This window comes from Sminthopsis crassicaudata, chromosome 1, assembly GCF_048593235.1.
Source record: "Sminthopsis crassicaudata isolate SCR6 chromosome 1, ASM4859323v1, whole genome shotgun sequence".
Classification (NCBI taxonomy): domain Eukaryota; kingdom Metazoa; phylum Chordata; class Mammalia; order Dasyuromorphia; family Dasyuridae; genus Sminthopsis; species Sminthopsis crassicaudata.
Genome location: NC_133617.1, coordinates 34,051,957 through 34,078,289, shown reverse-complemented (window position 1 = coordinate 34,078,289; position 26,333 = coordinate 34,051,957). Strand labels below are relative to the sequence as shown.

The window sequence follows — 26,333 nt, the reverse complement described above, 5'->3', positions numbered from 1 at the left end:
TTCCTTACGGCATGATAATATTCTATCCAGTTAACCATAATTTATCTGGTCATTTTATAACTGAGAAATTTTGATTCTAACAACTGTTTAAATAGCACTGCTATGAATATTTTGGTGTCCATAGCTTCCTTGGAAGTACACATTCAGTAGTGGAAATGCTGAGATAAAGTGTTGTAGGAACAATTTTATAAAAAATTTTTACATAATTTCAAATTGCTTTTCAAAATGGTTGGCCCAAATCACAGCCCTATTTGCCTTGAGTTGTTCTGCCTTGTTTTTCCCACAATCCTGCCAACAGTGAATAATTTTCCCTTCTTTTACAATCTTTGCTGATTTGGGTGTGAGGTGGTAAGGTGGTGAATCTTAAAAAACAAACTTTAAATTTAGTTGCTCCAGGAAGAAATCAATTATGATACAATCTCAGAAAATTATGATAGATTATTCAAAATATTATTCTGAGCACAATACCAAAAAAAAAAAAAAAAAAAAAAAAAAAAAAAAAGAACATTTCCATATATAAGGTAAAACAAAGGACACATTGTTGAGTGAAAACCTCAACTCGAATATATTTTTGAATTGAATTGATTTTGATCATAGACCTAAATGTTAGCATCCAACTCAGCCTGGTATACTGGCTAAAGTAACAGATTAAAACAAGCCCTTGTGTCTCAGTCATGTCATTCTCTGGACACATGTGTCTCAGTCATGTCATTCTCTGGACACAAACATTTTCTCCTTCTGGCCCTTCCTTTGTGCATTAATCCTAAGCATGCGATAATAAGCCAAGCCATTGACCACCCTTGCCTAAAACAGCTCTGTAAGGTGAACATCTCTCTCAGTGCAGTGAGAAATATGGCTGGGTGCATTTGGGCTTTCAGGGCGAGAACCAATTAATACAGATGGAGTGGGCAGCTACACACAGCTGGGTCTACACATCTTGGGTAATTGGAGAAGTTACTTGGCAAGTTAAGGTTTTCCATCCTGCCTTTCCTTCATTAGCTAAGAATAAGTAAACTGGCAAGTGACACATTAGCTTTCAAAATCTCTATCTTTTCTCAGTATTTTCTTAATTCGGCATAACTGGTGATTCCTTTACATCCCAGAGATACCTTCCAGTTCATGATGAGGTCATCCTAACTGCCACCCACTTGTGGCCCCATTCCCCAGCTCAGAACAAAACAGGGCTTGGGAATCTGTCCACAAACGCTTCTTTGAAACTGCTGCTGCTGTGAGGGTGCTGTAGGGGGAGTCTACCATCACGGCTCCTGGCCAAGCTACGTGCCAATGACCTGGCTGGGCCTGCCCACCCCAGGGGGCATCACTCTTCTAGCACAGGTGCTGTGGGCTTTGATTCCTTTAACATCAACTCCTTTAGCAGTCTCTTTTTCTCCAGGGTTTCCTTTGCTTTTTTTTTCCTTTCTCTCTTCCTTTTCTCTGCCTCCTTTTTGGCTTTATAAATGTGACTGTCTTCTCCTCTGTAGAAGAGATCCACTTTCCCTTGCAGAATCTCTCTTGCCAGCTTTCGATTTTGATCAACCGATCTTGTCTGATGGCACTGGGAAAACAAGGAGATTTTGTTAAGCGGCTGTGACACGGCAGAGTGAGGAGGGCCCTTAGACAACATGGAGCCCGAGCTCATCTGACAGACGGAGAGACTGAGGTCCGGGAGGGCCCTGGCTCTTGCCAGTCTGCCACAGATTCTGGTGAACTAATTAATGGGCTGAGCCAGGCTCTGGGCTCTGGGCTCTCCGGACACATCTGGTTACTGGAGAATCTGGCCCGAGCCAAGGCACAAACACAGGTCGGAAAGACTTAGCCAGACAAAGGGCCTCCCGTCTGCCATGAGTCGTTCTGGGCTCTGGGAGCTGCTTCCTGGGCCATGGCCAAGACAGGGATGTGGGCTGAGGAGCATGGGGAGGGCCTCAGGTTGGGGCTCACTTGGCTTCCTTAGTGGCCCCTCACAATGGACAGGCTGCAGCGCCCTCTCGTGGCAGGCCGCAGGAACACCCCAGCCCTAGCAGCCTATGGCAGCATCCCAAGCTAGGGGGCCTGAGCCAGGGCAGAGACCCCTCTTCTCGGGACCCCCTCCTTACCTTGACCACGATGCCAGTTGGGATGTGCTTCAGCACCACACAATTATTCGTTTTGTTGGTTGCCTGGCCGCCAGGACCGTGCCCTTTCACAAACTGTTCTTCCAGATCCGTTTCATTCAGAGGAAGGAGGGCATGGGACTCCGTCTTGCCTGCCACCTGGGGCCCAGAAGCTCCAGGCCTGGGGAATAAGAAGGCAGGCTTCTTCCACAGCCCCCATAGCCCAGTGCCAAATCTGCCCAGGGAGGCTGGAAGGGAGGTGAAGACCAAGGTGCTCATAAAGGAATCTGCAAGAGAAGGGAGGAGTGGGAACCCATTGTGGCAAGGTGCCCTCCGCACTCAGGCCAGCCTAAAACAAGTGCACACCCCAAAGGGGATTCAGAGCTTAGAAACAGATTTCTCTTTGTCAATGAGAAATTCAAACGATAGCCGCCACTAGCATCTATGTATTTTGAATTTATCTCAATGGATCATCACAACCATAGTGAGCAGAGGCCATTAACTCCATCCTATAGATAAGGAATCTGAGGTTGAGAGTCATCACCTAGGAAATAACTGAGGCAGGATTTGAACTCAGCATTTCTTGACTCCAAGTCGGTGAGAAGTCCACACATTATCCACATGAATAAATATCCCTGGCTTAATAAGAATATTTACATTTCTTTTTAAATAATTTTTTGGTCGAAATTTTTTCCCCCCAAATATTTCTTTCCTCTCCTCAAAGGTCATTCCTTATAACAAAGAACAGAGAAGAGAGGTAAAGGGGGAGGGGAGGGAGCAGCTGAACAAAAGTAATATTGAGACATGTCTGACACTGTTCTACCTTTAGGAAATGTCTGAAGCCAGGTGGATTTCCTCCCAGACCATCTGGACTTCCTAACAAGTCTTTAAGTTAGACCACTTGGCTTCCCTTGTGTTTTCAAAAAATCATCCATTCCTTCAGAGGGTGTTCAGATTTCTCACGTGGGGAAGGGAACTCATGGACAGTGTGTCTGTTTCTATTTTCCTGCTTCCAGCTCAAGCCTTGCAGCCATGACTGAGGGGCATGATTACTGTACAGCAAAGCTTCAACTGTGAGTCATGACCCAATGTGGAGACTGCAAAATTAAAACTTGTTATCAGTAAATGTTTGATTTACATCCTTCTTATATGTGGAACTCAAATAAAAATTCCTTGGGCAAAAATGGTTGTCAATGGAAAAAGTTTAAGAAGCAATACCTTCCTTGACACCATTAACACTGACTGCTATCCAATGGTCACTGATTGATAGTTAGACCCAGAATCCTGGGAATAGTAGCATACCCCAAACCAATGATCTGCTCATAAAGAGCATTATAAACGGTCTTATAAATGGTACTAAAGATGCTAACTATTTACTTTGCCCTCAGTACCACACCCTAAAGATCAATAGGTCTTGCTGACTTGTTGCAAAAACCTGTTAAATGTACCATCTCCTTTAGATTAGAATGGGAACTCCTACAGAGGCAGGGCTTTCTTGTTGCTATTTCTATTCCTAGCATTCAACACTTTTTCATTATTTTATTCATTCTCTGTTTCTATTGATATTACCTTTATTTCCAAATATAATCCCACCCCACTGAACCATCCTTTGTAATAAAAAATTTAAGAGGGTGAAAAACCAGTTCAGCAAAACAAATCCCACATCAACCCAGGGTGATAGTATCTGGCATGTTTTATACTCAGTCTATCATTAGACTGTAATGGCCCTTGAGAGCAAGGGCCGGCTTTTGCTTCTTTTAGTATTCCCAATGCCCGACACAGAGTAAGTGCTAAATAAATGTTTGGTGCTTGATAGTCTTCACTTTTATAAAGAAGCAGGTGCAGTTTTTTCCTTTCTTACATGGAGCCAAATTTGGTTATTATAGTTGCAGAATTCAAGTTTGGTGGTGGGTTTTTTTGTTTTTTTTTTTAAACTCCCATTTACAACAATGAATGATTTAAATGGAAAGCCAATACAAGAGCTGTTGGGCTATTGTTTGAGCAGTGTCGAAGAGGTGAAGAGGATGGCTTTGGCAACAGTTTGACATTCATAGATATAGTCATTCCATAAACTATGCCCAAAGGCTATCAAACTGTGCATACTCTTTGATCCAGCAGTCTCATTACTGGGTCTATATTTCAGAGATCAGAAAAAAGGGAAAGGGACCCACATGTACAAAAATGTTTGTAGTAGCCCTTTTTGTAGTGGCAAGAATGGGTGCCTATCAGTTGGGAAATGGCTGAATAGTTATGGCATATGAATGTTATGAAATGTTATTGTTCCGTAAGAAAAGATCAGCACGATGATTTCAGAATGGCCTGGAGAGACTTACATGAACTGATGCTGAGTGAAGTGGGTAGAATCAAGAGAACATTGTACACAGCAACAGCAAGATTATGTGATGTTAGGCTGTAATGGACTTGGCTCTCTTCAACAATGAGGTGACTCAGGGCAATTCCAATAATCTGGTAATGCAGAGAGCCATCTATGTCCAGAGGGAAGATTGTGGGGACTAAGCGTGGATTACAACGTGGCATTTTCACTTTCTGTTGTTGTTTGCTTGCTTGTTTTTTTCTTTCTCATTTTTCCCCCTTTTTGATCTGATTTTTCTTGTGCAGAATGAAAAATGTGGAAACATGTTTAGAAGAATTGTACATGTAATCTATACTGGATTACTTGCTGTTTAGGGGAGGGAGGGAGAAAAAATTTGTAACATAGGGTTTTGCAGGGGTGATTGTTGAAAATTATCTTTGCCATGTATTTTCAAAAGTAAAAAGCTACTATTATTCAAAACAAAACAAAACCAAACAAGCAATCACCCCATAGCTCTCCCAAGCTTACCAGAGGAAGTTAGTGAAAGGCTTAGGGTTTTTTCTCCCTATTCCCAGCTTTCCTTATCAGAATGGTGAACCTCCAAGAAATCCTCTCCTAGTTTCGAGAAGTTCTCTCCTAATTATTCCTCCTGGCGTAGAGATGACTCTAAGTCCTTGAAGACTGTGTCAGTGACACCTTCATAGTTCTGGACAGAATGTGGTTCTAGCCATTGGGTAATTCCTGAAAACCAAAAACAGCCCACAGGTGAAAACAAGCGGTCCAACGAGCCTCTTGGATACTGCTTTCTGTGGCCATGGCTACCCAGAAACCCAAGGAAATGTCCAATGTCTCCCTAATCCTATGTCCTCCTTCTTCTGCAGGGACAGTGCTCTCAGGAAGTTACAGACCAACTGAAGCAGTAATTGGGCTATTAGACCCCTGGAGCTGGCCTTGTCCTAGGTAACCAAATGTGGACAACTGCCGAGTGGTAACAATCTTGACATTCTTGCTGTCAATGTAGAGGCCCAAAGTTGCAGCTTAATAGAAAAATAACTTACAGGTTGGTTCTCCTTGGAGAAACAAATAAGGGAGTGTTTCTGGGCCTCTAAGGGTCACAAGAAGCATCATTTCAGGGCACATTTGAATCTCATTCTTGACTCATGTCTACTGGGTGGCACAGTGCATAGAGCACTGGGCCTGGAGTCAGAAAAACTGGAGTTTGAATGTTACCTCAGATAGCAGGGGGACCTTGAGCAAGTCACTTCACTCTGCCTGAATCTGAAAAATGGGCTGGAGAAGGAAATGACAAGAATATCTCTGCCAAGAAAACTCCAAATGGGAGTCCTGGAAATAACTACTCAATTATAATAGGATACCAGAAATTGTGCTAATCACTGGGGATACAAAGAAAGGCCAATAAAAAATGCATTGAAAGTTAGTCTCAAAAGGAAGAGGTGCTTTTAGGAAGTGATGGGGGCTTGCACCCAGGTGGATACACTGTCACAAGACAAAGAGGGCCATCTGATGGAAACCAGGGGATTTCACAACTGATTGGCTATGGGGAGTGAAAGGTGGTGAGCCTGAAGGACTCAGAAGATGGTGGCACCCTCAAAGTAACAGGGAAGGCAGATTAGTAAAACTCAGTCTGTGAAGGAACCTGCAGTGTATGTGCCACACTGGGCTCCTGAAGGTGAGGGTGTCATCTAGTTCTAGGAGATACTGAGATAATCATCCAAATTAACTCAAGGCAGCTTTCTATACTTAGTGACTTTGGGGCAAAAGTGGGCAAAGAGAGGGGATGGTGGAAACCTACCTAAAACACTAAATATCATCTACTATCATAAGACTGAACTGAACTGAAGACTCATGGAATCAATAGGAGCAGAGCTGGAAGAGACCCCTGAAGTCATCTGGTCCAATTCTCCTTTTCCAGATGAGGGCTCTGGGATCGAGGCAAACAGGAGTGGGAGCAAGAAACAAAAGAGGTCAAAGGCTTGAGGATTTTGAAGCCTTACATCTACATTCATGAACATTTTTCCTTCAGAGTTGAGAGGTACTAGACCCATAATGTCACAATAATGGAATGAGTTACTTTAACAAAAAAAATAACTGATGGCTAAAAATGGGAATCATCAGACTTTGTTCAATCAAATCACTGGCTTATGCTGTGATCCAAATCAGTATAAAATTAGGACAGAAATAAGGAAATAGGGCAACAGTAAGGCAATTCTGACCTTAACCATGAAACAAAATGTTGATGCCAAAATCTGGGAAGTGGAGTTTTCCTACCCTTCCCAAAGAAGTATAACTGATACAAATGAGTTATCATGCTGAAGAGATCCCAAAAGCTAGACATCACCTTGTCTAGCAAAAATGATCTCCTGACAAGCAAAGATACACCAACCTCACTTCTAGGGAGGATGATATTAGATTAGCATTACTTCAGAAAATACTGAGTTTGGTGTAGGGAATAACATGGTAAAGTCAGCCCCTCAATTAAGATGATCCACTATTCAGATTATCTGAATATATTCAGATTCATTCATTTTTCTTGAGAGTTTTTCTTTCTTTTGGGGGGGGATATCTATTTTTTTTTCACAACATGACATTTATGGAAGTGTTTTTATATAACTTCATATGTGCTTCCTTAATGGGGACTGGGAGTGGGGATAAGGAGAAAATCTTGAACTCAAAAAGTTTTAAAAACAACTGTAAAAAAGTTTGCTAAACTTGGGAAACACAAAAATATTAAATAAAATTTAAAAACCCCAAATAAATAAAATCCAAATCAAAAGCTTTTCTCTTAATATTTTCCCAGAATCCTACATGGCCCTGTTACATGGAGTAACATTAATGACTGATGTTTATATAATGCTTTAAAACTAGCAAAGCACTTTATGCACATTATCTTATTCTTGCTTCATAATAATCCTATGGGGTAGACATGATACCATACTTAGTAGGTGGTAAAATGGATAGAATAATGGGCCTGGAGTCAAGAATACATGAACTCAGATTTAGCTTTGGATGCTTACTAGCTATGGGGCTCCAAATAAGTCACAATCTTTCTACTTGCCTCAGATTCCTCAACTACAAAATGGGGGAAGATAGCATCTACCTTGCAGGGTTACTGTAACAATCAAATTATATAAAGTGCTTAGCACAGTAACTAGCACACAGTAGGTTCTATATAAGTTTTTTTTTTTTTTTCCAGGAAAATGATAAATGTTAGAGAAAATATGGGAAAATCAGAACACTGCTGTATTGCTGGTAATGTTGTGAACTGATCTAATCTTTCTGGAGAGTAATTTGGAACTGTGTCCAAAGAGCACTCAAACTGCATACCTTATGAACTCAGCAATACCTCCTCTAGGTCTGTATTCCAAAGATGTTATTAAAAAGGGAAAAGGACCCATTTATAGCAGCTCTCTTTATAGTAGCAAAGAATTGGAATTTGAGGGGATGACCATCAATTCAAGAATGGCTGAAGAAGTCACAGTATATGAATGTAATGGAATATTATTCTTCTATTTAATGAACAGGTGGATTTCAGAAAAGCCTGGACTGACATGAACTGATGCTGAATAAAGTGAGCAGAACCATAAGAGCATTGTATATAGTAACAGCAACATTATGTGGATGATCAACTATAAGAGACAACTTCTTAGCAAAACAATGACCTAGGACAATTCCAAATGACTCACGAAGGAAAATGCTATCCACATCCTGAGAAAGAATTATAGAGTCTGGATGTAGCCCAAAGCATACTATTTTCACTTTTAATTTTTTTCTCATGTTTTTCCTTTTATTTTGTTTCTTCTTTCACAACATAATATGGAAACATATTTAAAAAATAAAAAATGAGTAAAATGCTTTTCTTCTTCCAAAAAACTGAAATTGTGAATCCCACAAGGGACAAAGGAAAAATCCATTGTGAGAGTAGCCTGAAACATATTAACAACAAAGAATTGGGTAGAAGGGCCCTAAACTCATCCATCAGAGAAATGTAAAAGGATTTGGACTGATCAAGTGCAGGGGGCCAGAGCCAGCCACCTTGCTCCACTGGTAACCACACACTAACAAGAGATCCAGAAGATAGCCCTCAGCATGCTGGTCACCTGCTTCTATGAAGGTTTATAAGACGTTGTGAACAAGTGTGGTTCAGGATAAGGACATGTATTACTTGGAGGGGTTACTCATGGGTCGATGAAATAACTGACACATTGAAATAGCGAAATGGCAGGGAAGATAACAGTGTAGAATATCTTGGGTCTGCTCATCTGGCACCCACAATGGACTTGTTCTCAAAATCTATCTTCCCCCTGCTATTATTAGGAACCCTCTTGCAGTGTATGAAGAAAATAAGTTGTTCCCAAGGGCCTTTTTTGTGACAGTTGTAGGTAATGGGTAGGTAAGTTTCATTTCCAAATACAAGTAGTAAAAGATCTCCTTCACTGTTTCTTCTCAGTAGTATATCGTAACCCACCATTTCTGCAGAAGTGTTTTTAATGTGATGTCAAGCTGCTAAATAGCTCTTAAAAATGCGGTAGAGTCATGATTTCTATAAAATAATATAGAATAAGGATAGGATTAAAAAACATTCTGGTACAATCCTAAGAGTACTAGATTTAGAGTGAGAAAATCTGGGTTCAAATAATGCCTCTTTAACTTAAATCTATGTTCTTGAATCCCTTAATCTCCCTGGACCTCAGTCTCCTCATTTATAAAATAAAAAAGTTGGACTTGAGCTCTATGAGTTCTTTATGCTTAACAGCTTGGAATGGTTCGTGTCATTTCAATTCCTTCTAGAGGATACGTCTTCCCAGAATGAGGCAAGGGAAAACAGTGTTAGGATTACTAGGATTAGTAGCTTCTGGAGACGACAGCTCGCTACAATTGGCGCCCAACGTGGGGCAAGGACTTTTGCTTATCTTGACAAGAGGAGCTAGACCAGATCTTCACAATTTGGCGCCCAAACAGGGACTATCCTATGTTCTAAATCAAAAGAAAGGGGGAGATGTTAGGATTACTAGGTGAGAACTCGGGTTGTTTGGACAATTACAAGGTGAGAACTCAGGTTGACTTGACAGTTCTCTGGCTCAGACCTGTAAAGGGAGTTTACACCTTAGGAATCCTAGAAGGAGCAAGCTCATTGGCTGAAGTGGTTCTTCCCAGAAGCCCTTGCATTATCCCACGCCCATTCTCTGGGAGGATAAAAAGAGGTAACATTGAGCTTGGAAAGCATTCTGGACTGGGAAAGGACAAGGACTGGAGGACAGCACTCCAGGAAGAGGAGAAGTCTCTGCATTACATCAGGCCTGACGGGGCTCTCTGCAGGAAGGGAAGTCACTTCTCTGGACAAGAGTTAACGGCAACTGCCTGGAGACAACAGTTCACTACAGGAAGAAGAATCTGTCTGAGAGATTTGAGTAGACACAGCAGATCTCTTCCCAGAGAGCGATCCGGCAGCTTCTGGAGACGACAGCTCGCTACAAGACAGGAATCAATTTAAAAAGAACCAGAACATCACTGGTGAAATCGAGAAGGTGGTGGAGATTGTAAAGGCAGATTTGTGAGAGGTTAGCCCAACTCTCTCTATACAACCAAGATCCCCTGCTTGGATTAAAGATTAAAAGCAGATATTTACATTCATGGGGTGTAATCATTCATACTAAAAAAAAAAACAATCTAAGAACAATGCATAAGCCCAGTTATGAATGTGCACAGTGGGTAGATATGGCCACAGGGTCAGGAAAACCAAGGCTTAATTCCTGGTTCTGACATATATGTGTATGAACAAAAGCAAGGTATTACCCTTTCCCAGACCTACTCCACCTCCTTAACCTGGATGTCACAGAAGAATTGTTGATCTGAACTGAGAGGGAGTTCTAGCCCCAAACATGACATGTGCATTGGTGGGTAACTTTCCATTTGTATTCATTGGGCAGGTGCTGCTGGTATAGTGAGCAGGACTGCACCAATGCTTTTAATATTCAGACTATTTCTGCTGCTACAAAAGCACATCTCCGTGATGTTTTCTTTCACTGAGATACCAAAAATGCACAGCAGGTATAAGCAGGCTACAGCATATTACCAACGATCAGAATCCCTATTTTCCTTCAAAACTCCCTCAAGTGCCAGCTTTCATAATAAGCCTTTCCTGATTTCCCCTAGTGCCCTCTTCCCTATATTTATGTATAGTTACTCCCCTAATGAAATGTAAGCTTCATGAGGTCAGTAATTGTTTCAGGTGTTTTTAAGGCCTGGAACATGCTTATTATTTTACCCTTGGTATATCTGGCAGAAGCTATTGGGTGGTCTTGTCATAAATATCTCCCCACTTCAAGCCATCCTCCATTCTGCTGCCCAAGAGATTTTTCTTAAGTGCAGGTCTGACCATGTCCCACAATCTATAAACTCCAGTGACTCCCTATTACCTCTTGTAAATGTATAAAATATAAAGCCTCATTTGGCTTTCAACACTCTTCATGTCTTGGCCCTTTCCTCTTTCAAGTCTAATTCTATTTATGATGATGGTACTGGCCTTCTGGCAGGTCCTTTCAGCAGACATTCCATCTTTGTATCAAGGCTGGGCTTTTCATAGGCCTGGGTTGCTCTCCTAATTTCCACCTCCTGACTTGCTTCAAGAATCAGCTTAAAACCCTACTCTCTGCAAGAGATCTTTCCTACTCCTCTTCTTCCCTTGGTCCCCTCATGCCTTTCCTCCGGCATCATCTCCCATTCACACTATATATATCTTTTCTGCCTGTGGTTGCTTGCGTGTCACGTTCTCATGAAAGAGAACAGACTTGTGAGAGGTCAGTCCAACTCTCTATATAACTAAGATTCCCCTAAAAGCAGCTAATATTTACATTGTTCATTGGGAGTCTGCCTGCACTAAAAAAACAAAAGTCTAAAAACCACGCATAAGCCCATATATGAATGTGCACAGTAGGTTCAAAAGCAAGACATTTAACCATTCCCAGGCCCAAGCCACCTCCTTAGCCTAAATGTCACGAGAGTTGCTGATCTGAATTGAGAGGGAATTCCAAACCAAAACCTGAAGTGTCTCCCTCATGAGAACTGGAGGTCCTGGAGGGACAGGGATTGGGTTTTGTTTTTTTTTCACAGTGTCTGATACATAGTATCTTGTGATTGACAGCTTAAAAACATGCAGATCCATTAAAAATTTTCTTTGAAATATATTTGATATTTATATTTATTTGATAATTAACATCCTTCAGTATGAAAACACACAATTCTTTTAATAACAAGTGTATCTAATTGCATTTACTGCTGTAAGTCAGAAATTCTGAAGGCATCAGTAATTGCTCGATGATTGACTCAATGATTTGCAGCTGAGTAGTATAAACCACCATTAACAACATGGTTGGTCATCATATGTCAAAAGTGAAGGATAAAAGATGGGCCAGTTTTAAAAAGGAAGGCCCCTGGCATATTGAGTGGATTCTCTATAGAGAATTAAGCAATTAGCAAAAATTTATTGCCTACTATGTGCCAGGCACTGTAATAAGAGCTGAGAACTGCAACTAGATAAGAAAGGGTGGGAACTCAAAACAATGTTAAAACATTTTAAAATATGTAATTAGGGAAAAATATTAAATTTTAAAAAGGAGGAAAAAAACAAGAAGTAGAGGTTTTAAGATACAAAGGTCAAATCATGCTAGACATTCTAGAATGCAAAGGCATAAATGGAGGCAAGAGATGGAATGTTATGTACAAGGCATAGTAAATAGATCAGGCTGACTGAATGTGATAGCAAGTGATGTTATAGGTCATAAAAATATGCTAAAGGAAGAACAGAAAGGGCTTTAAAAGTCTAAAAGAGAAATTTATATTTTAGTCTAAAACTTCTAGAGCAGAAAAATGGCATGGACAGACTAGTATGTGAAATACAACAGTATTTATTTTATTTATCCTCTTTGATTATTAGGACCAATGAGAAAAAAAGTAAACATGAAAAACACTCATAAACTTTAATTCATTCCAGAAAAAAAGTAGATCCATTCATAGTGATGGGAGAACTTACAGGCCTACAGATTCATTCAAGTTCTGAAATATATCTAACTCATTCCTCAGTATGAAAACACATAAGGCAATTATTTTAATAATATATGTAATTACATTTACCACTATATGTGAGACTAATTGTTCTAAAGACATCAAGCAAGTGCCTGGGTTTGGAAAACTACAAATGTAGCCAACCGTTTGTTAGACACCATCTGGACTAATGCCTTGGGGTTCTCAGTTGAACTATTACATCCATAATTTATAAATGACTTTGTTTCCAATCTGAAATCTCCATTCTGTTTGGGTTCATGGCAACTGGTATTGAACCCATTCTGAGCATGACTTTAACAAACTCATATGGCAAGCAAAATGGCATCATCAAGATGGATGGATTACTTCTGGCTTCTCGAGCTTTCCCATCCTCTAGAATTTTAGTTCTAGTTCTGAATATCAGCCCTCACTGATTGGAGATTATTTCTCCTCTGTGTCCAGTGCTGGGAAGGAAGAAGAAATCAGAAACATGAAGGGATGCATCCATTGCTTCCTTGACAAATATATATATATATACATTTTAATGTTTGCTTATTTATAGTGTTCTAATACCATCTCAACACTTCACTAAAGTCTTCCCACATCTTGTGAGTAGGGCGCAATGGATAGAATACTGGATTTGGGAGCCTGGAAGGGCCAAATCCTGCCTCTCAAGAGACACTTAGCTACCACAAGTCACTTCACCTGAATCATTTCTCATCTGTAAAATGGGCATGATACACATAGCATCTATAACCTTACAGGATTGTTGTAAAACTAAAATGAAAGGATTGTAAAGCATTTTGCAAACTCTAAAGTGGTATGAAATGTCTATTAATAATGATGATGATGCTATGCCAGCAGGGCACAAGTTTTGGCAGGTTTTACCAAATTGAAGGGTGCTAAGTACAGGCCGGGTAATAGATACAATCGTCTAAAGATCAACTGGTCTACCAAATTTCAGATTTAGCAAATTGCCTGCAAAGTAGTGAATGGTTTTTTGGCCACAACCAGCAATGAAAACTACCAGGCAGGTCACGGAAGAGTTGCACCTTTACTGATGGAATGAGTTTTTGTAATGATAAAACCAAGAAGGCTTTGAATATTTTAAGTGCCAATGCTGCTTCTCCATGGGAAAGGAGGTGGGCCAGCTGATAGCAGTTCAATTAGCCCTAGCATTGTGCTGATATCCAGGAAATATTCAAGAACCAAGAAGACCTTCAGCATGTTGGTCAAATTTTCTATGCAGGGCCTATTTAAGGTCTTTGATAAAAATCACACAAAATAAAAGGCTAGGTTGGGCTACATCTGGACTTGGAAGGGAGTCCCTGCATTGATTAGATAATGAATTCAAAGCATAGAGGTATACCAATGCTATTATCATTTTGTATGGCTATTACAATGGTCGAACCTGTTTTGTTTTGTTTTGGTTTTTTTTTGGTTGGGCTAGCCCCATGGGATGCTAATTAGGGCATTTGAGGAAGTAATTCCATGCCTCTGAGAAAACCTTTGAGGCAAAGTATATTCCAGCTACAGCCAAATGAAAATGAAGATGACTCATTAAATTGACTGAAGCTTTTCATGAGCTGTTCAGCTAAATGAAAAACGGACATCATGATGCCCTGGATCAAGTAGCCAGTGAAGTATTGTGGGTAGTATCAGCATTGCCATTTTCTTGTAACTTTCACAAGAACAGTGTCCACTTTAAACACGCCAAGATTAGATCGGGTTCTCTCATGTTAGAAGAATGCTGGAAACCTCTCATTCTCTTATCCAGCTTTCCCTCATTTCCCCACACCCCCCAGCTTATTCTGTACCATCTTCTCCAAATATTCCTGGTGGAACAAGCTTTCTTTGTGCAAACTGCTTGTCTCCGATCAAGGCTGGATGTGAAACACAGGACTATTGATTTTTCTGAAGCTTCTCTTCCGGCCCCTTAGCAAATCTGAGCAGCACAGGACAGTGAAGAGTCTAGGGCACTAACAAAGAGGGGAAACAACTCTGAAACAAGGCTGGGAATCTGCCAGACAAAGGAGGAGCCCAGAGGGCTATTATCAGCTGCTCACTAGACTAGCCCACTGTGTTTCTTCTTCTATCCTCCACCTTTTTGTCCTGGTTCAGTGCTTTCAGCTGCCCTGGAAAGACTCCTACCCAACTGGAGTTCGGGAAGGTCCCTGGTATACACTGACTGGTTGCTCTATTTGGCAGCTAATTCCAGGAGCCAATCAGACTCTCGTAGGCCCTCTCAGCATCTTCTGGCGCTCTGGCCTGACTCCAAAGGCTGCTAAAAATGACCAACACGCCCATGGCTCCACTTCCCCAAACCAAAAAGAAGAATCCTGATTGGATCTTGGTTTTTGTGACACTCACAGAGGGAGCCCAGAGTCTTTAGGAAACAATAAAATCAGTTCGAATTTCTGTTCCTAGTGACATTTAAAAGGGGAAAAAAAAAAAAAAAAAGCTTCACTAAAAGGAAATCAACACCCATAGCAGCTCTGACCCATTTCCTATCTTTTGGGTGGTTCACTAAGGTAAACCAACCTTAGTAGAGGGCTGGTTCTCTACTTGATTTTTTCTCTTAAATCCTCATCCTACCCCCTCCATCTATGAATACTTCTGCAGAAAACAGCTGCCTTCAATCTAGATTTAAACCTCATATTTTTCAGAAAGTCTGACAGAATTTGCCACTTTTTAACTTTGCCTGGGCCTTTTAACAATTCTGGATCAATGATAAAGAATGTTAGTTTTATTTCTCATGTTTGCAGGCTGAAACTGATCCATTTAGTATATTTATCTGCAAGGCTGCTTGACAAAAGCTAAAAGCATCACCTCAGTATGACATCATTCACCAAAGAAATTGTTATTTGTTAGGGAAAAAGTCTGTCTTGAGCCACCACCAAGGATTAAACTGATATCTCTAACTTAGAACTGTGGCTCAGGAGTAAGACAGTTTGGATGGATGATGTGTTTGAATTGGTGATGGAATCCACTGCCTCTGAACGTTGGGTCAGGCACACAGGTAAGTGGTTTTCCATTTGATTTCAGTGTTTTTGAAAGGCAGAAAACTACACAGGGTTGGAAGATGCTGATCTCTGAGTTCCTTATTATCTCTAGAGGCTTAGCCAAACTAGTGTATCAGGCATTTAAAGCTCTTAATAAGCTGTAGAGGACCACAGTTATTGGGGAACTCAGAAAAGTATACTTGAAGCAAAGATACTTACAGCAAGGTGTTAACTTAGTGTGATTAATGAGATGATGGTTCTCTAGTTCACATATACTTAGTGTGCTGTAATGATGTAATCATACTGATGTATTTTAAGGGCTGAGAGGCTGCTGGTGGCTCTCCTGCCTCCTATACTCCTCCATTAAGACCAAAGCTGGTCCTGAGATCCTCCAGAGAACTAGTTCAGACATTTCAAATAAGCTTGCTCCAACCTAGCTTGGCTGTCTCATCACACACATCACCACTATTCGTGTACTGCCTACCTGGCTGCTAGTTCTTCCTCACACAGGTTACTTCATCTCCTGCTTCCTGTATCTCATGGTTGAAATGTACTCACCACCTGTTTTTCAGAATCCCTGGTAGCTTCAGAACTTAGTTCAAGCTCTATCTTCTAGCAGATGTTCTTCCTGATCTACCCGATTACTAGGACCTCTTCCCCAAATGACTTTGCATTTTGTGCATGAGAGGCAATGCTGCCTAATGGAGGACAGAGCTATCTCAGAGACCTAAATGAAGCTCAGCTCTGACACATGCTTCTAAGTGAGCTCTCTCATCTGCCTCTAGGAAATTCTAGAAGACTGTTAGTTGTAGAAAAGGTGCTACCCATCAACACTGAAGTCAGAGTCAGTTACTTAAGGAACACAACCAGAATCAGATTTAACAAAGTAAGTGAAAATACAACAAGTAACAAAAGATAAAAATCAATCAACGTAGAGAATGTTAACTCATGGTATTTTAAGTCAGCATCCCCTTGGAGTTTGATATTACTGCCCTAGACCAATTGAATTACAGGTCCAGTCCCTATTCCCTATCCTATATTTATAAGCACAACACCAGGATATAAAGTTTGTTTGATTTTTGTTTCTTCAGGAACTAGCATTGGGCCTGACACATAGTTAATAGGTTATTAATAAATGCTTACTGAGTGAGCACATTTCATTACCATTAGAGTGACTTTAGAAAGGCAAAACATCTTGTGGCAGCCCTTTATGTAATGGTTAGAAATTGGAAATTGAATGGATGCCCACCAACTGGAGAATGGTTAGGTAAATTATGGCATATGAATGTTACAGAATGTTATTATTCTGTAAGAAATGACCAGCAGGATGAATACAGAGAGGTTTGGAGAGACTTACATGAACTGATGCTGAGTGAAATGAGCAGGATCAGGAGATCATTATACATGGCAACAACAATACTATATGGAGATCAATTCTAATGGAAGTGGTTCTCTTCGACAATGAAACTATCCAATTCAGTTCCAATTGATCAATGATGGATAGAATCAGGCAAACCCAGAAAAGAAACACTGGGAAATGAATATGGACTACTTGCATTTTTATTTTTCTTCCCCGATTATTTTTACTTTCTGAATCTGATCTTTCTTGTGCAACAAGAAAACTGTATGAATCTGCACACATATATTGTATTTAAGATATACTTTAACATGTTTAACATGTATGAGACTGTCTGCCATCTAGGGAAGAGGGTGGAGGGAGGGAAGAGAAAAGTTGGAACAGAAGTGAGTGCAAAGCATTCTCCAGTTGATAAATGGTCAAAGAATATGAACAGATAATTCTCAGATGAAGAAACTGAAACTTTCTAGCCATATGAAAAAATGCTCTAAGTCATTATTAATCAGAGAAATGCAAATTAAGACAACTCTGAGATACCACTACACACCTGTCAGATTGGCTACAATGACAGGGAAAGATAATGCGGAATGTTGGAGGGGATATGGGAAAACTAGGACACTGATACATTGTTGGTGGAATTGTGAATACATCCAGCCATTCTGGAGAACAATTTGGAACTATGCTCAAAAGTTATCAAACTGTGCATACCCTTTGATCCAGCAGTGCTACTACTGGGCTTATAGACCAAAGTGATATTAAAGAAGGGAAAGGGACCTGTATGTGCAAGAATGTTTGTGGCAGCCTTCTTTGTAGTGGCCAGAAACTGGAAACTGAGTGGATGCCCATCAACTGGAGAATGGGTAAATAAATTGTGGTATATGAATATTATGGAATATTATTATTCTGTAAGAAATGACCAGCAGGATGATTTCAGAAAGGCCTGAAGGGACTTCCATGAACTGATGCTGAGTGAAATGAGCAGAACCAGGAGATCATTATATACTTCAACAATGATACTATATGATAATCAATTCTGATGGACGTGGCCATCTTCAACAATGAGATGAACCAAATCAGTTCCAATAGAGCAGAAATGAACTGTGGGCGTTTACTATGTACCACTATATGGAATTCCCAATCCCTCTATTTTTGTCTGCCTGCATTTTTTATTTCCTTGACAGGCTAATTGTACACTATTTCAAAGTCTGATTCTGGAACTGTGACGTTACTAACACACAAGACTCCAGGGTGAGGAGACTCTTACTACCAAGGTAGCTCAATATCTTCTCTGCAATGCACAGGTTTATTAGAGAATTGCCTGCAGCTCTTGAGAAGAGTCACAAAGTATTTGTCAGAGATTAATCAATCAAATAAATATTTATCAAGTGCCTACCCTGCAAATACTGTGTAGATTAGGCTTGAGTTTAGGTCTTCATTTTGCATGTAGTGGGCACCAAGTAAATCTACTGATTTCAACTGCAAATAAAATGCTAAGGATAAACGTTTTACTTAAGACATTACACAGTACCAGGCTGTTTTTCTTATGGGAGGCTCTAGGATTTACTGGGATTCTGCAGACATTTGTACAAGAATTTGGGACCAAAATAATTACAAGTGACCACACATGTAAGACTTATAAAGCACTTTCCCCACAATAATCTTAAAAGGTAAGTAGTATAAGCCTTATAATTTTTTTATAGATGAGGAAACTGAAGGTACTAAAAAGTAAAACAGTTGTCCCATAATCAGCAGCTATTAAGGGTGGGAGCCAGGGCTTGAACTAAGGGCATCTAACTCCAGATCTGGTAGACATCCAACTCAAATACAGTGCCTTGTGTTATGTACACAGTCAGAAATGTTGCTGGAGACCAAGGAAAGCTCAAGAGATTATAATAGGGTCAAATCAAGTAAGGGGATCAGTAAATAAAATTTAAAATTTAGTCAAATGACAAGCGAAAATAGACAAAAGTAAGATTACCACTTCATTACTGTGCTAGACTAAGAGGAGAGCTTCAGTAGTCAGGTTGGATGCATAAGTTATTCATGTTTAATAAAATCAACATTGGTGTAATGAGCAATTTTCTTTCCATTAACTATGGCATTATTTCTTAAAATGACCACTATTGACTGCAATAGGAAGATTTACAATGTCTTCCTTGATGCTACTGAAAGCATAAGGACTAGCTCTGTGATTTCATGATTGATCCAATAGGCGAATGCTAGTTCTAATTCTGAGAGCTGTGTAGAGCACTCTTACTGGATTAATTTCAAATAGAAAATAAACTACATATGGAACCCTGAATTACATACTGATTTCAAAAACTACATTAACAATATCTGTATTTTATTGTATTTTATTTTTGTTAAATATTTTTCAACTTTATTTGAAACCGATTCCAGACTTGGGGTCATTTTAGGCTACATGTCTCTGGGCTGATATGTTTGACACCTCTGAAGGAATCTGCTCAAATTTGAGAAAGGTAGAAATTGAACTCAGGTCCTACTAGCTCTGAGGCTGGCTCTTTATGCAGTAGGCCATAATTTAGCTTCTTATGAGCCAATAAGCTTAAAAAAATAAAACAACCCCCCCCCCCTAATATATTAGTGAAGGAGAACTGGCAGGCAAGGCAGTGTTGCAGTATTAAGAGGAAATAAAATGACCAGCTGATGGCACCAAAAGACAGCTTATAGGAGGGGGCTGATGCTCAGTGCTCCATTCTTAGATATTCTTTTCATCACTTCCTACAAAGCTGCATTTAAAATAACCATCTTGGCTCTTCAAAATTGAGGCAGTCCTATAAAAGAACAGCCATACTGCAAATCGCCTCTGCAGCTAGCTCCCTTATAGCTGAGGCCCATCACTGAACAACCATGCAGAGGATTCTGATTTTTCAAATCAAAAAACTCAAAAGTTTTGCAGAGAATTTTTGTTCCAACCAGGAAAAACATAAAGGCTTAAGCTAACTAGGAAAAGAATTATTTAAAATTTAAATGGATAAAAGTTAATTGGAGTACTGTAACTCTGGCCTGAAATTAAAGGCTTCTAACTTTAGTCTTACAAGGCAGAAAGAAAAAGAACAACAATTTTTATAAATTCTCCCTTCTAGAAAATATTCTACTTTTAAAGTCTAGGCAGAAAGGATCTTGGATCTTTTTGAATTCTAAAGATGATGAAACTGTCCTATTTGCAATCACTATAGTGATCTTGTCCTATTTAAAGCATCTAACAGGAGCCTTGTGACATATTGACTCAAGTATAAGAACCAACTAAAGTTCATCTCAAAATAAATACTATTTTGAAAGTCTTATGAATACTAAAAATCCTTTACACTTCTCACACCATCTTTCTTCTGAAGATCTCAATGCACTTTTTATATCTCTTCTCTCATTTCCTCATATAAAAACAGAAACTGAGACACAGCCATTATGGGATCTAGATAAGAGCTTTTTATTTTTTTTTTATTTTTTTTTAACCTAAATTAATCCTTTTTAAGGATCCAGAGCTAATTAAAATTAGTGCTTAATTTCTCACATAATTCTAAAATTAAATTATCTCTTAATTATCAAATCTAATGCTCTTTTCTTAATTAATGCTTTCTTTCTGCAGCCTTTGACACTATTAATCACCATCTTTTCCTTGAACTCTCTTCTAAGCATTAGTGACATAGATCTCTTCTTGTTTTCTTCCTACCTGTCTGACCAATATTGCTCAATCTCCTTTCTAGGCCCCATCCAAAGCTCTACCCTGGGCTTTCTTCTCTTCTCTCTCTGTATTATTTTGTTTGGTGACCCCATTAGCACCTATTGACTCTCTCTATGTAGAAGAATCTTAAATCCATTTATCCAGCTGGCATCTTTCTTCTAACTTCCAGAATCTTACATGTCCAACTATCTATTGGACATCTTAAACTCAACCATTTCCCAAAATGAAACCATCAGTTTTTCTCCCAAGCCTTCCTATCTTTCAAATTTTCCTCTTACTATTAAGAGCCCACTACTCTGTCACCTGGCTGGAAATTAGGGTCATCCTTGACTCTTGACTGTTTCTCAATCTCCATACAGACAGTCAGTGAGCAAACCTCTAGATTTATCCTAACTTCCTAACAGCTCTTTTACAAGTTTCCTTCTGTCTTGAGGCTATTGCCCCTTGAGGTGGGCCCTTCATTATTTCCTACTTTTGACTACTGGAACCATTTGCTGATTGGTCTCTCTTCAGTCCAGTCTATCCTCAACTCAGCTGTCAAATTTATTTTCTTTAGCTGCAGATGTGATCATATTCTATCCTCCCCTCTTCCTACTCTCCATTCAAAAAATACCAGCAATTCCCTCTTGATTATGGGACCAAATACAATACTCTGGATTTCAAATCCCTTCCAAATTCGCTCCGTTCTAGTTTTCTAGACTTTATATATCTTATGATCCTGTGACACTGGTTTCTCACACAAAACATTCCATCCCTCAACTCTGCATTTTCACTGGCTGGCTATTGTGCCTGCCTCTACCTCCTCTTATTCTGATTTCCCTCAAATCTCCACTTAAAACCCCACTTTCTACAGGAAGCTTTTGCCATTCTTTTCCAGAATACCAGTGACTTCACTTTGAGATTGTCTCCAATTTATCTTGCACAAATCTTGTCTATACACAATTGTTTGCATCTTGTCTTCTCCTTTAGAAACTTGAAAGCAGTCACTGTTTTTGCCTTTCTTTGCATTCCTAGCAGTGCCCAACACAAGTAATTAATCTTTGTTGACTTGTTGAGTCTTTTCCTGCTTCATCAATAAACAACTATTAGCTTGTTTTCCTCAATCACTTTTTTTTTTGCTGAGGCAATTGGGGTTAAGTGACTTGCCCAGGGTCACATAGCTAGGAAGTCAATCACTTCTTCTTATATCTCCCTCCACTTCCTAATCACTCCTTTCCTCTTTACCTAGTAATATCTTCTATCCCTAAAGACTAGTAGGAAGATGGCTGACAAGCACAGGTAACATAGCCACAACATGACTGATAAATGGTTTTATAAAACAAACATAATTGGCAAAATAATTGGGCAGTTTCATCATTTTCTATGTTGATCTTACCATAATTATTTATGGTATGTATTGTGTGAAGATCTCTCACTGTATTCAATTTTGATTTTACATTTTTATTCCTTAAAATGAAGATACCATTATAAGGCATATGTATATCTATATCTATATCTATATCTATATCTATATCTCAGAAATGGAAATAGATCACTTATAGTACTTAAGAATGAGGGCTAGCAAACAGATGTATGGCCTAACTGCTTCAATGGCCTAGCATGCTAAAAGAACTTTTAAAAGGACATCCCCTCCTTGAGAATGTTGAGTAGATGTCAAAAGGATTTACTGTCCTTGAGAATATCAGGGGATGAAAATGCCTGAGGGCTTACAATCTATACCAGTGGAGGGAGTACTTACATCAAAGAAATCCCTGAGAACTAAAAAAGCTCCTTAGGATAACTTCACCTTAAAATAGTTTGACCAACACTTTTATTTTCTAAGTAATTTATGTCAATAATAATTTTTTGATACAATCTCCTCACATGGAACCCTCTCTGGAGCAAAGAAAAACCAAAGCACAGATAATGACAGCAATTGCATAATATATATAACTACTTGCTTTTTTCAGAGGTCAAGATTATTCCCTTGATTTTTAAAATCCATTATGATAATGGATATAATGGAAGTAATTTCTAAGTGAAGGGCTGTCTTCATACCCATATTTATCATTTGCTCCAATCTTTGGTGAGATCACAATTCAATAATTATGTTGCCAAGGAGGTAATTATGATATCAAATATAAAGAATCAAGCTTTTTCACAGAATCCTAAAGGAAGATAAGATCACTAAGATCAGTGCAAACATAGTGATTTAAATACTATAAGAAAAATTATAAAATAGGAGATAACACTATTTACACTTATCCTGAAAATGTCACTTCCATGTTCAAATAGTGGATGTCAATTTATTAACATTTCATTTTTATTTTGGAGAGATAAGCTACCAAATAGCATAATTTGAATAAGAAAGTTAATGAAATCTTCAACAAATGTTTACTAAATGTTTGAAGAGGGGACCCCGCTACTCTGATAACCCACATCATGTTTATTACTATGTGCATGACATTGTGGATACAAAGACAGAAACCCAAACTCTTATTTTCAATTTTATGTTCTACTACATACTAATGGATACTATAATGGACAGAGCACAAGACCTGGCCCAAGAGACCTGTGCAATCATGGGCAAATCACAACCTCATAATGTTTACTCATCTGTAGAATGGGCATAATAATCCTTTATCTCATTCTTTAGTTTAACATCTGTTCAAATTTACAGAATTGTGAGAAAAGCTCTTTTAAAAATCTTAAAATTGACTTTATGAGTTACAGGCAACTGGGATATTTCAAGATAATGTATAAATCGCCAACCTCCCAGATAACTGCTTTAAGATAATCAAAGATCTTCCTCCAAAAGTGGCCTATGTGAAGCTTTCAAAGAAAAAGCCTTTCAATTGGAAAAATTTTATTTTGCAATAATAAATTATTAACATATACTAATCATCACTATATAAAGCCACAAAGTAGTAGTTAACTAATGAAGGTACTAATATCTTTACGCCTTCTAAATTTATTGTTTAATTTAAGTCAGACAGAAATAACTTTTTACAAGTTTTTTTCTCAAACTGTGTTGCAGCTCCAGATGACAAAGCTATACAAGCAGAATACCTTTAATCTAAGACTCATGAGGAAATGGTCAAATGAAAAATTCAGGTAACACGAGTATTATTTCTTGAAAAAATTTGTTCACTAAAATGTTCAGAAAGATATTTTACTGGGTAAGGAGGCCTCTAAAATTTCATTATTAAATTTTTTTTTTTCTAGGAGAAACTGACCTATTACTGTACACTAGAACTTGCTACAGTTAACACACAGTATAAACTTTGTAAGCAACACAGATTTTTGTCGCAACAGTATATCTTTGTAGTTTTTCAAATTTTTTAGGAGTTTTGTCTTACTCTTGTCTGACTATACAACTGATATATATTGATAGTGTAACTAATGGAAATGGAAACTAAAACAACCAATCCAACAAGATTGGTAGGATCAAGTAAGTCACTGCTTGGAATAACCTGAGTTCTGTTAGAACATAAATTTAGTTAAATTATATATTATGTCTATACATTGTAATATAACGTAAAAAAGTAAACAACCTTAGAGATGAAGTTAGTTTTTGTTGTCTGGCACATATAGACAAAACTGCAGAGGGGATAGTTTATTTGGTTCACTAATATATTTCCATGGAAAACCCATTTATCATTCATCTATAGATGTAGATAGTGCCTAAAATGGGACAACCAATAAAAAATTGACTTGATGAATAACAAGACCACCGTCACTCTGGGGAGGTGTGCTATTCACTGCTCAAACACAAAAAAGGGAAAGTGTCTGACTCCAGTCTGGCTAAACAGAAGAAAACAATGGGTGAAGGATGTTTTTTAAAGTTCTATTTTTAGTTCCTAAACCTAAACATTTCTATTGGAGGGATACTGGTTTTTCCAATGGCCAAATACACAGCATCAAAACATACTGGTTTTGTTGCTGACAAAAATGTTTAACAATGGCTCCATATTTAGGTTCATAGTCATCTTTATTAGATAGATAGATAGATAGATAGACAGACAGACAGACAGACAGACAGCTCTGTAGGCAGCAAAGCCTGACTATTTGGATGTTGTACTGTGGCTATCAAACATATGTCTTCACATTTGTTTAGTACCTATAAGAAGAAAAACCGAGTATTTAAGTTCTTCTATCCGCACTGCTTCAGGCGACTTTGCAAAAGTATCTTCCTGTATGACCCAAAATGTCTAAAACTCAGGCAAACCTCAATCCCTCAGCATTCAAAGAAAACATCAGAGTGATAGACTGCCTCTTGACAAAGGCATTTTTCTAATCCAGACTGTGATTCCTTTTGAGTAGGAAGGAAATCCCCTCTCGCTCCACCAGAAAATCAATGAACTTTTCTGTAAGAGTTTGCGATAACTGCAGGTGCAGTCAGTCGGAGAGGTAAGACACGCTCCCAATCAGGGATGCTGGACTGACTGTGCCACTAGACCCCTTACATCAATCTCTTCCATAAATAATCATATAAAGAAAGATGTACAGGTACAGACACACGTGAGTTTATATATAATTTTTTAAACACACATATACACATACATAGATAATATCTATTCCTGCTTATTAGAACGCGGGTTCCTCAAGAGCAGGGATCCTCGTTTTTGCATTTGAATACCCCTGTACTTAATAGAGTGCGGCGCACTTTGTAAGCATTTAAGACATTACTTTTTTTTCATTCAATCATTTTTTTTCGAGACTGGACCAGAAGAAAGGGGTTTCAAAACAGCAGGCAGAGTATTGGTTTAGGCATTTAGGGTCACGTGTACATTCTCCAGCTGAACTGACACCTAGCACGTAGTAAGGGCTTTAATCATGGTTTTGTGGAAATGAATTGAGTGAGGGCCCCTAAGGCAACCTGCGACTCTTTAGGGGCCAGTTTTGGAATCTAGGAGGCATTCGTGAAGGCTGAGGGGAGAGGTTTCGTAGAAACTGGGGTGGGGGCTTAGGCCGTCCCGAGGAGGTGGAAGAAAGGAATGAAAAAAGATAGGAAGGGAGGGATGAAGGAAAAGGAGAGTGAAAGGAGGCGGGGGGGGGGGGAGAAGGAAAAGAAAGGAAGGGAAAAGAAAAGGACGGAAGAAGAGTGTATTTCTGAAGCGCCTAATACTTGCGGGTCCCCTAACAGCCGGGATCTCCGATAGAGCGGACACGTCGGGCCCCGAGAGGAGAAGGGGGGTTCCGAGGGTCCGCAGGGGCCTCTTCCTTCTCCTCCAATCCCTGACTGACCTCACTTACAGATGGGGAAAACTGAGGCCGCCAAGGTCACGCTTCCCGCCTTCCCGAGCACACGGAAAGGACAACGTCAAGGGCGACGCAGAGGCTCGCCGTGAGGTCTCTTACCTGGGCCCGAGAAGGAGCCGTCAGGAACACTCTTAAATGGGGGGCAAACCGGGAAAGCGCCGCTGGGGGGAAAAAAAAAAAAAGTGTCGTGGGAGCATGCGCCCACGCTCGCGCTCGCACTTTCCCCGCCCCCGCCCCGTCTCGGTCGATAGAGCACGGGAGCGGTGGTTTCCTCCCCCGCGAATGCGAGAAAGAATCCGAGCAGGCCAATCAAAGGGGGCGAGCGGGGAGGAGTCCCGCCTCTCTTCTTAGGCAGGAGGGTTCCATGTGCCCCATAATCAATTCGCCGGCAGCGGGGAGTGGCAATTGCGCGGGCGCGCGCCTCCCTCCTCCGGGTCCCCCCGCCCCTTTCCCTACGCCCGAACGGCCAATCGCAGGCGGGGCACCAGACGCGCGCACTCGAGCCTTAACGGACGCGCTGGGCAGTTCGCTTAGCCCTTACCATCGGCTGTGGCGCTCGCCAGGT

The 26,333-nt window shown here is 39.7% G+C and overlaps 1 protein-coding gene across 2 annotated transcripts; it reads right to left on the bottom strand.

Moving 5' to 3' along the window:
- Nucleotides 1-1,029: 1,029 nt before the first annotated feature.
- Nucleotides 1,030-26,056, bottom strand: MTRFR (mitochondrial translation release factor in rescue). Of its 2 annotated transcripts, XM_074298944.1 has the most exons (4): nt 25,868-26,056; nt 4,933-5,145; nt 2,094-2,377; nt 1,030-1,555 (listed from the first exon to the last, which is right to left on the bottom strand). In XM_074298944.1, exons 3-4 carry the CDS (start codon nt 2,367-2,369, stop codon nt 1,319-1,321), a joined length of 513 nt encoding a protein of 170 aa, XP_074155045.1. In that variant the 5' UTR covers nt 2,370-2,377; nt 4,933-5,145; nt 25,868-26,056; the 3' UTR covers nt 1,030-1,318. The 2 variants fall into 2 exon arrangements, with proteins under 2 accessions (XP_074155045.1, XP_074155052.1); XM_074298951.1 differs by lacking the exon at nt 4,933-5,145 and having other exon boundaries at nt 25,868-25,929.
- Nucleotides 26,057-26,333: the final 277 nt, after the last annotated feature.

Excerpts from the sequence above, each read along its gene's own strand:
- MTRFR (XM_074298944.1), bottom strand. The coding sequence starts at position 2,369 with ATGAGCACCTTGGTCTTCACCTCCCTTCCAGCCTCCCTGGGCAGATTT. Across the intron at positions 1,556-2,093 it reads CAACTGGCATCGTGGTCAAG|TGCCATCAGACAAGATCGGT; the intron begins GTAAGGAGGGGG and ends TTGTTTTCCCAG.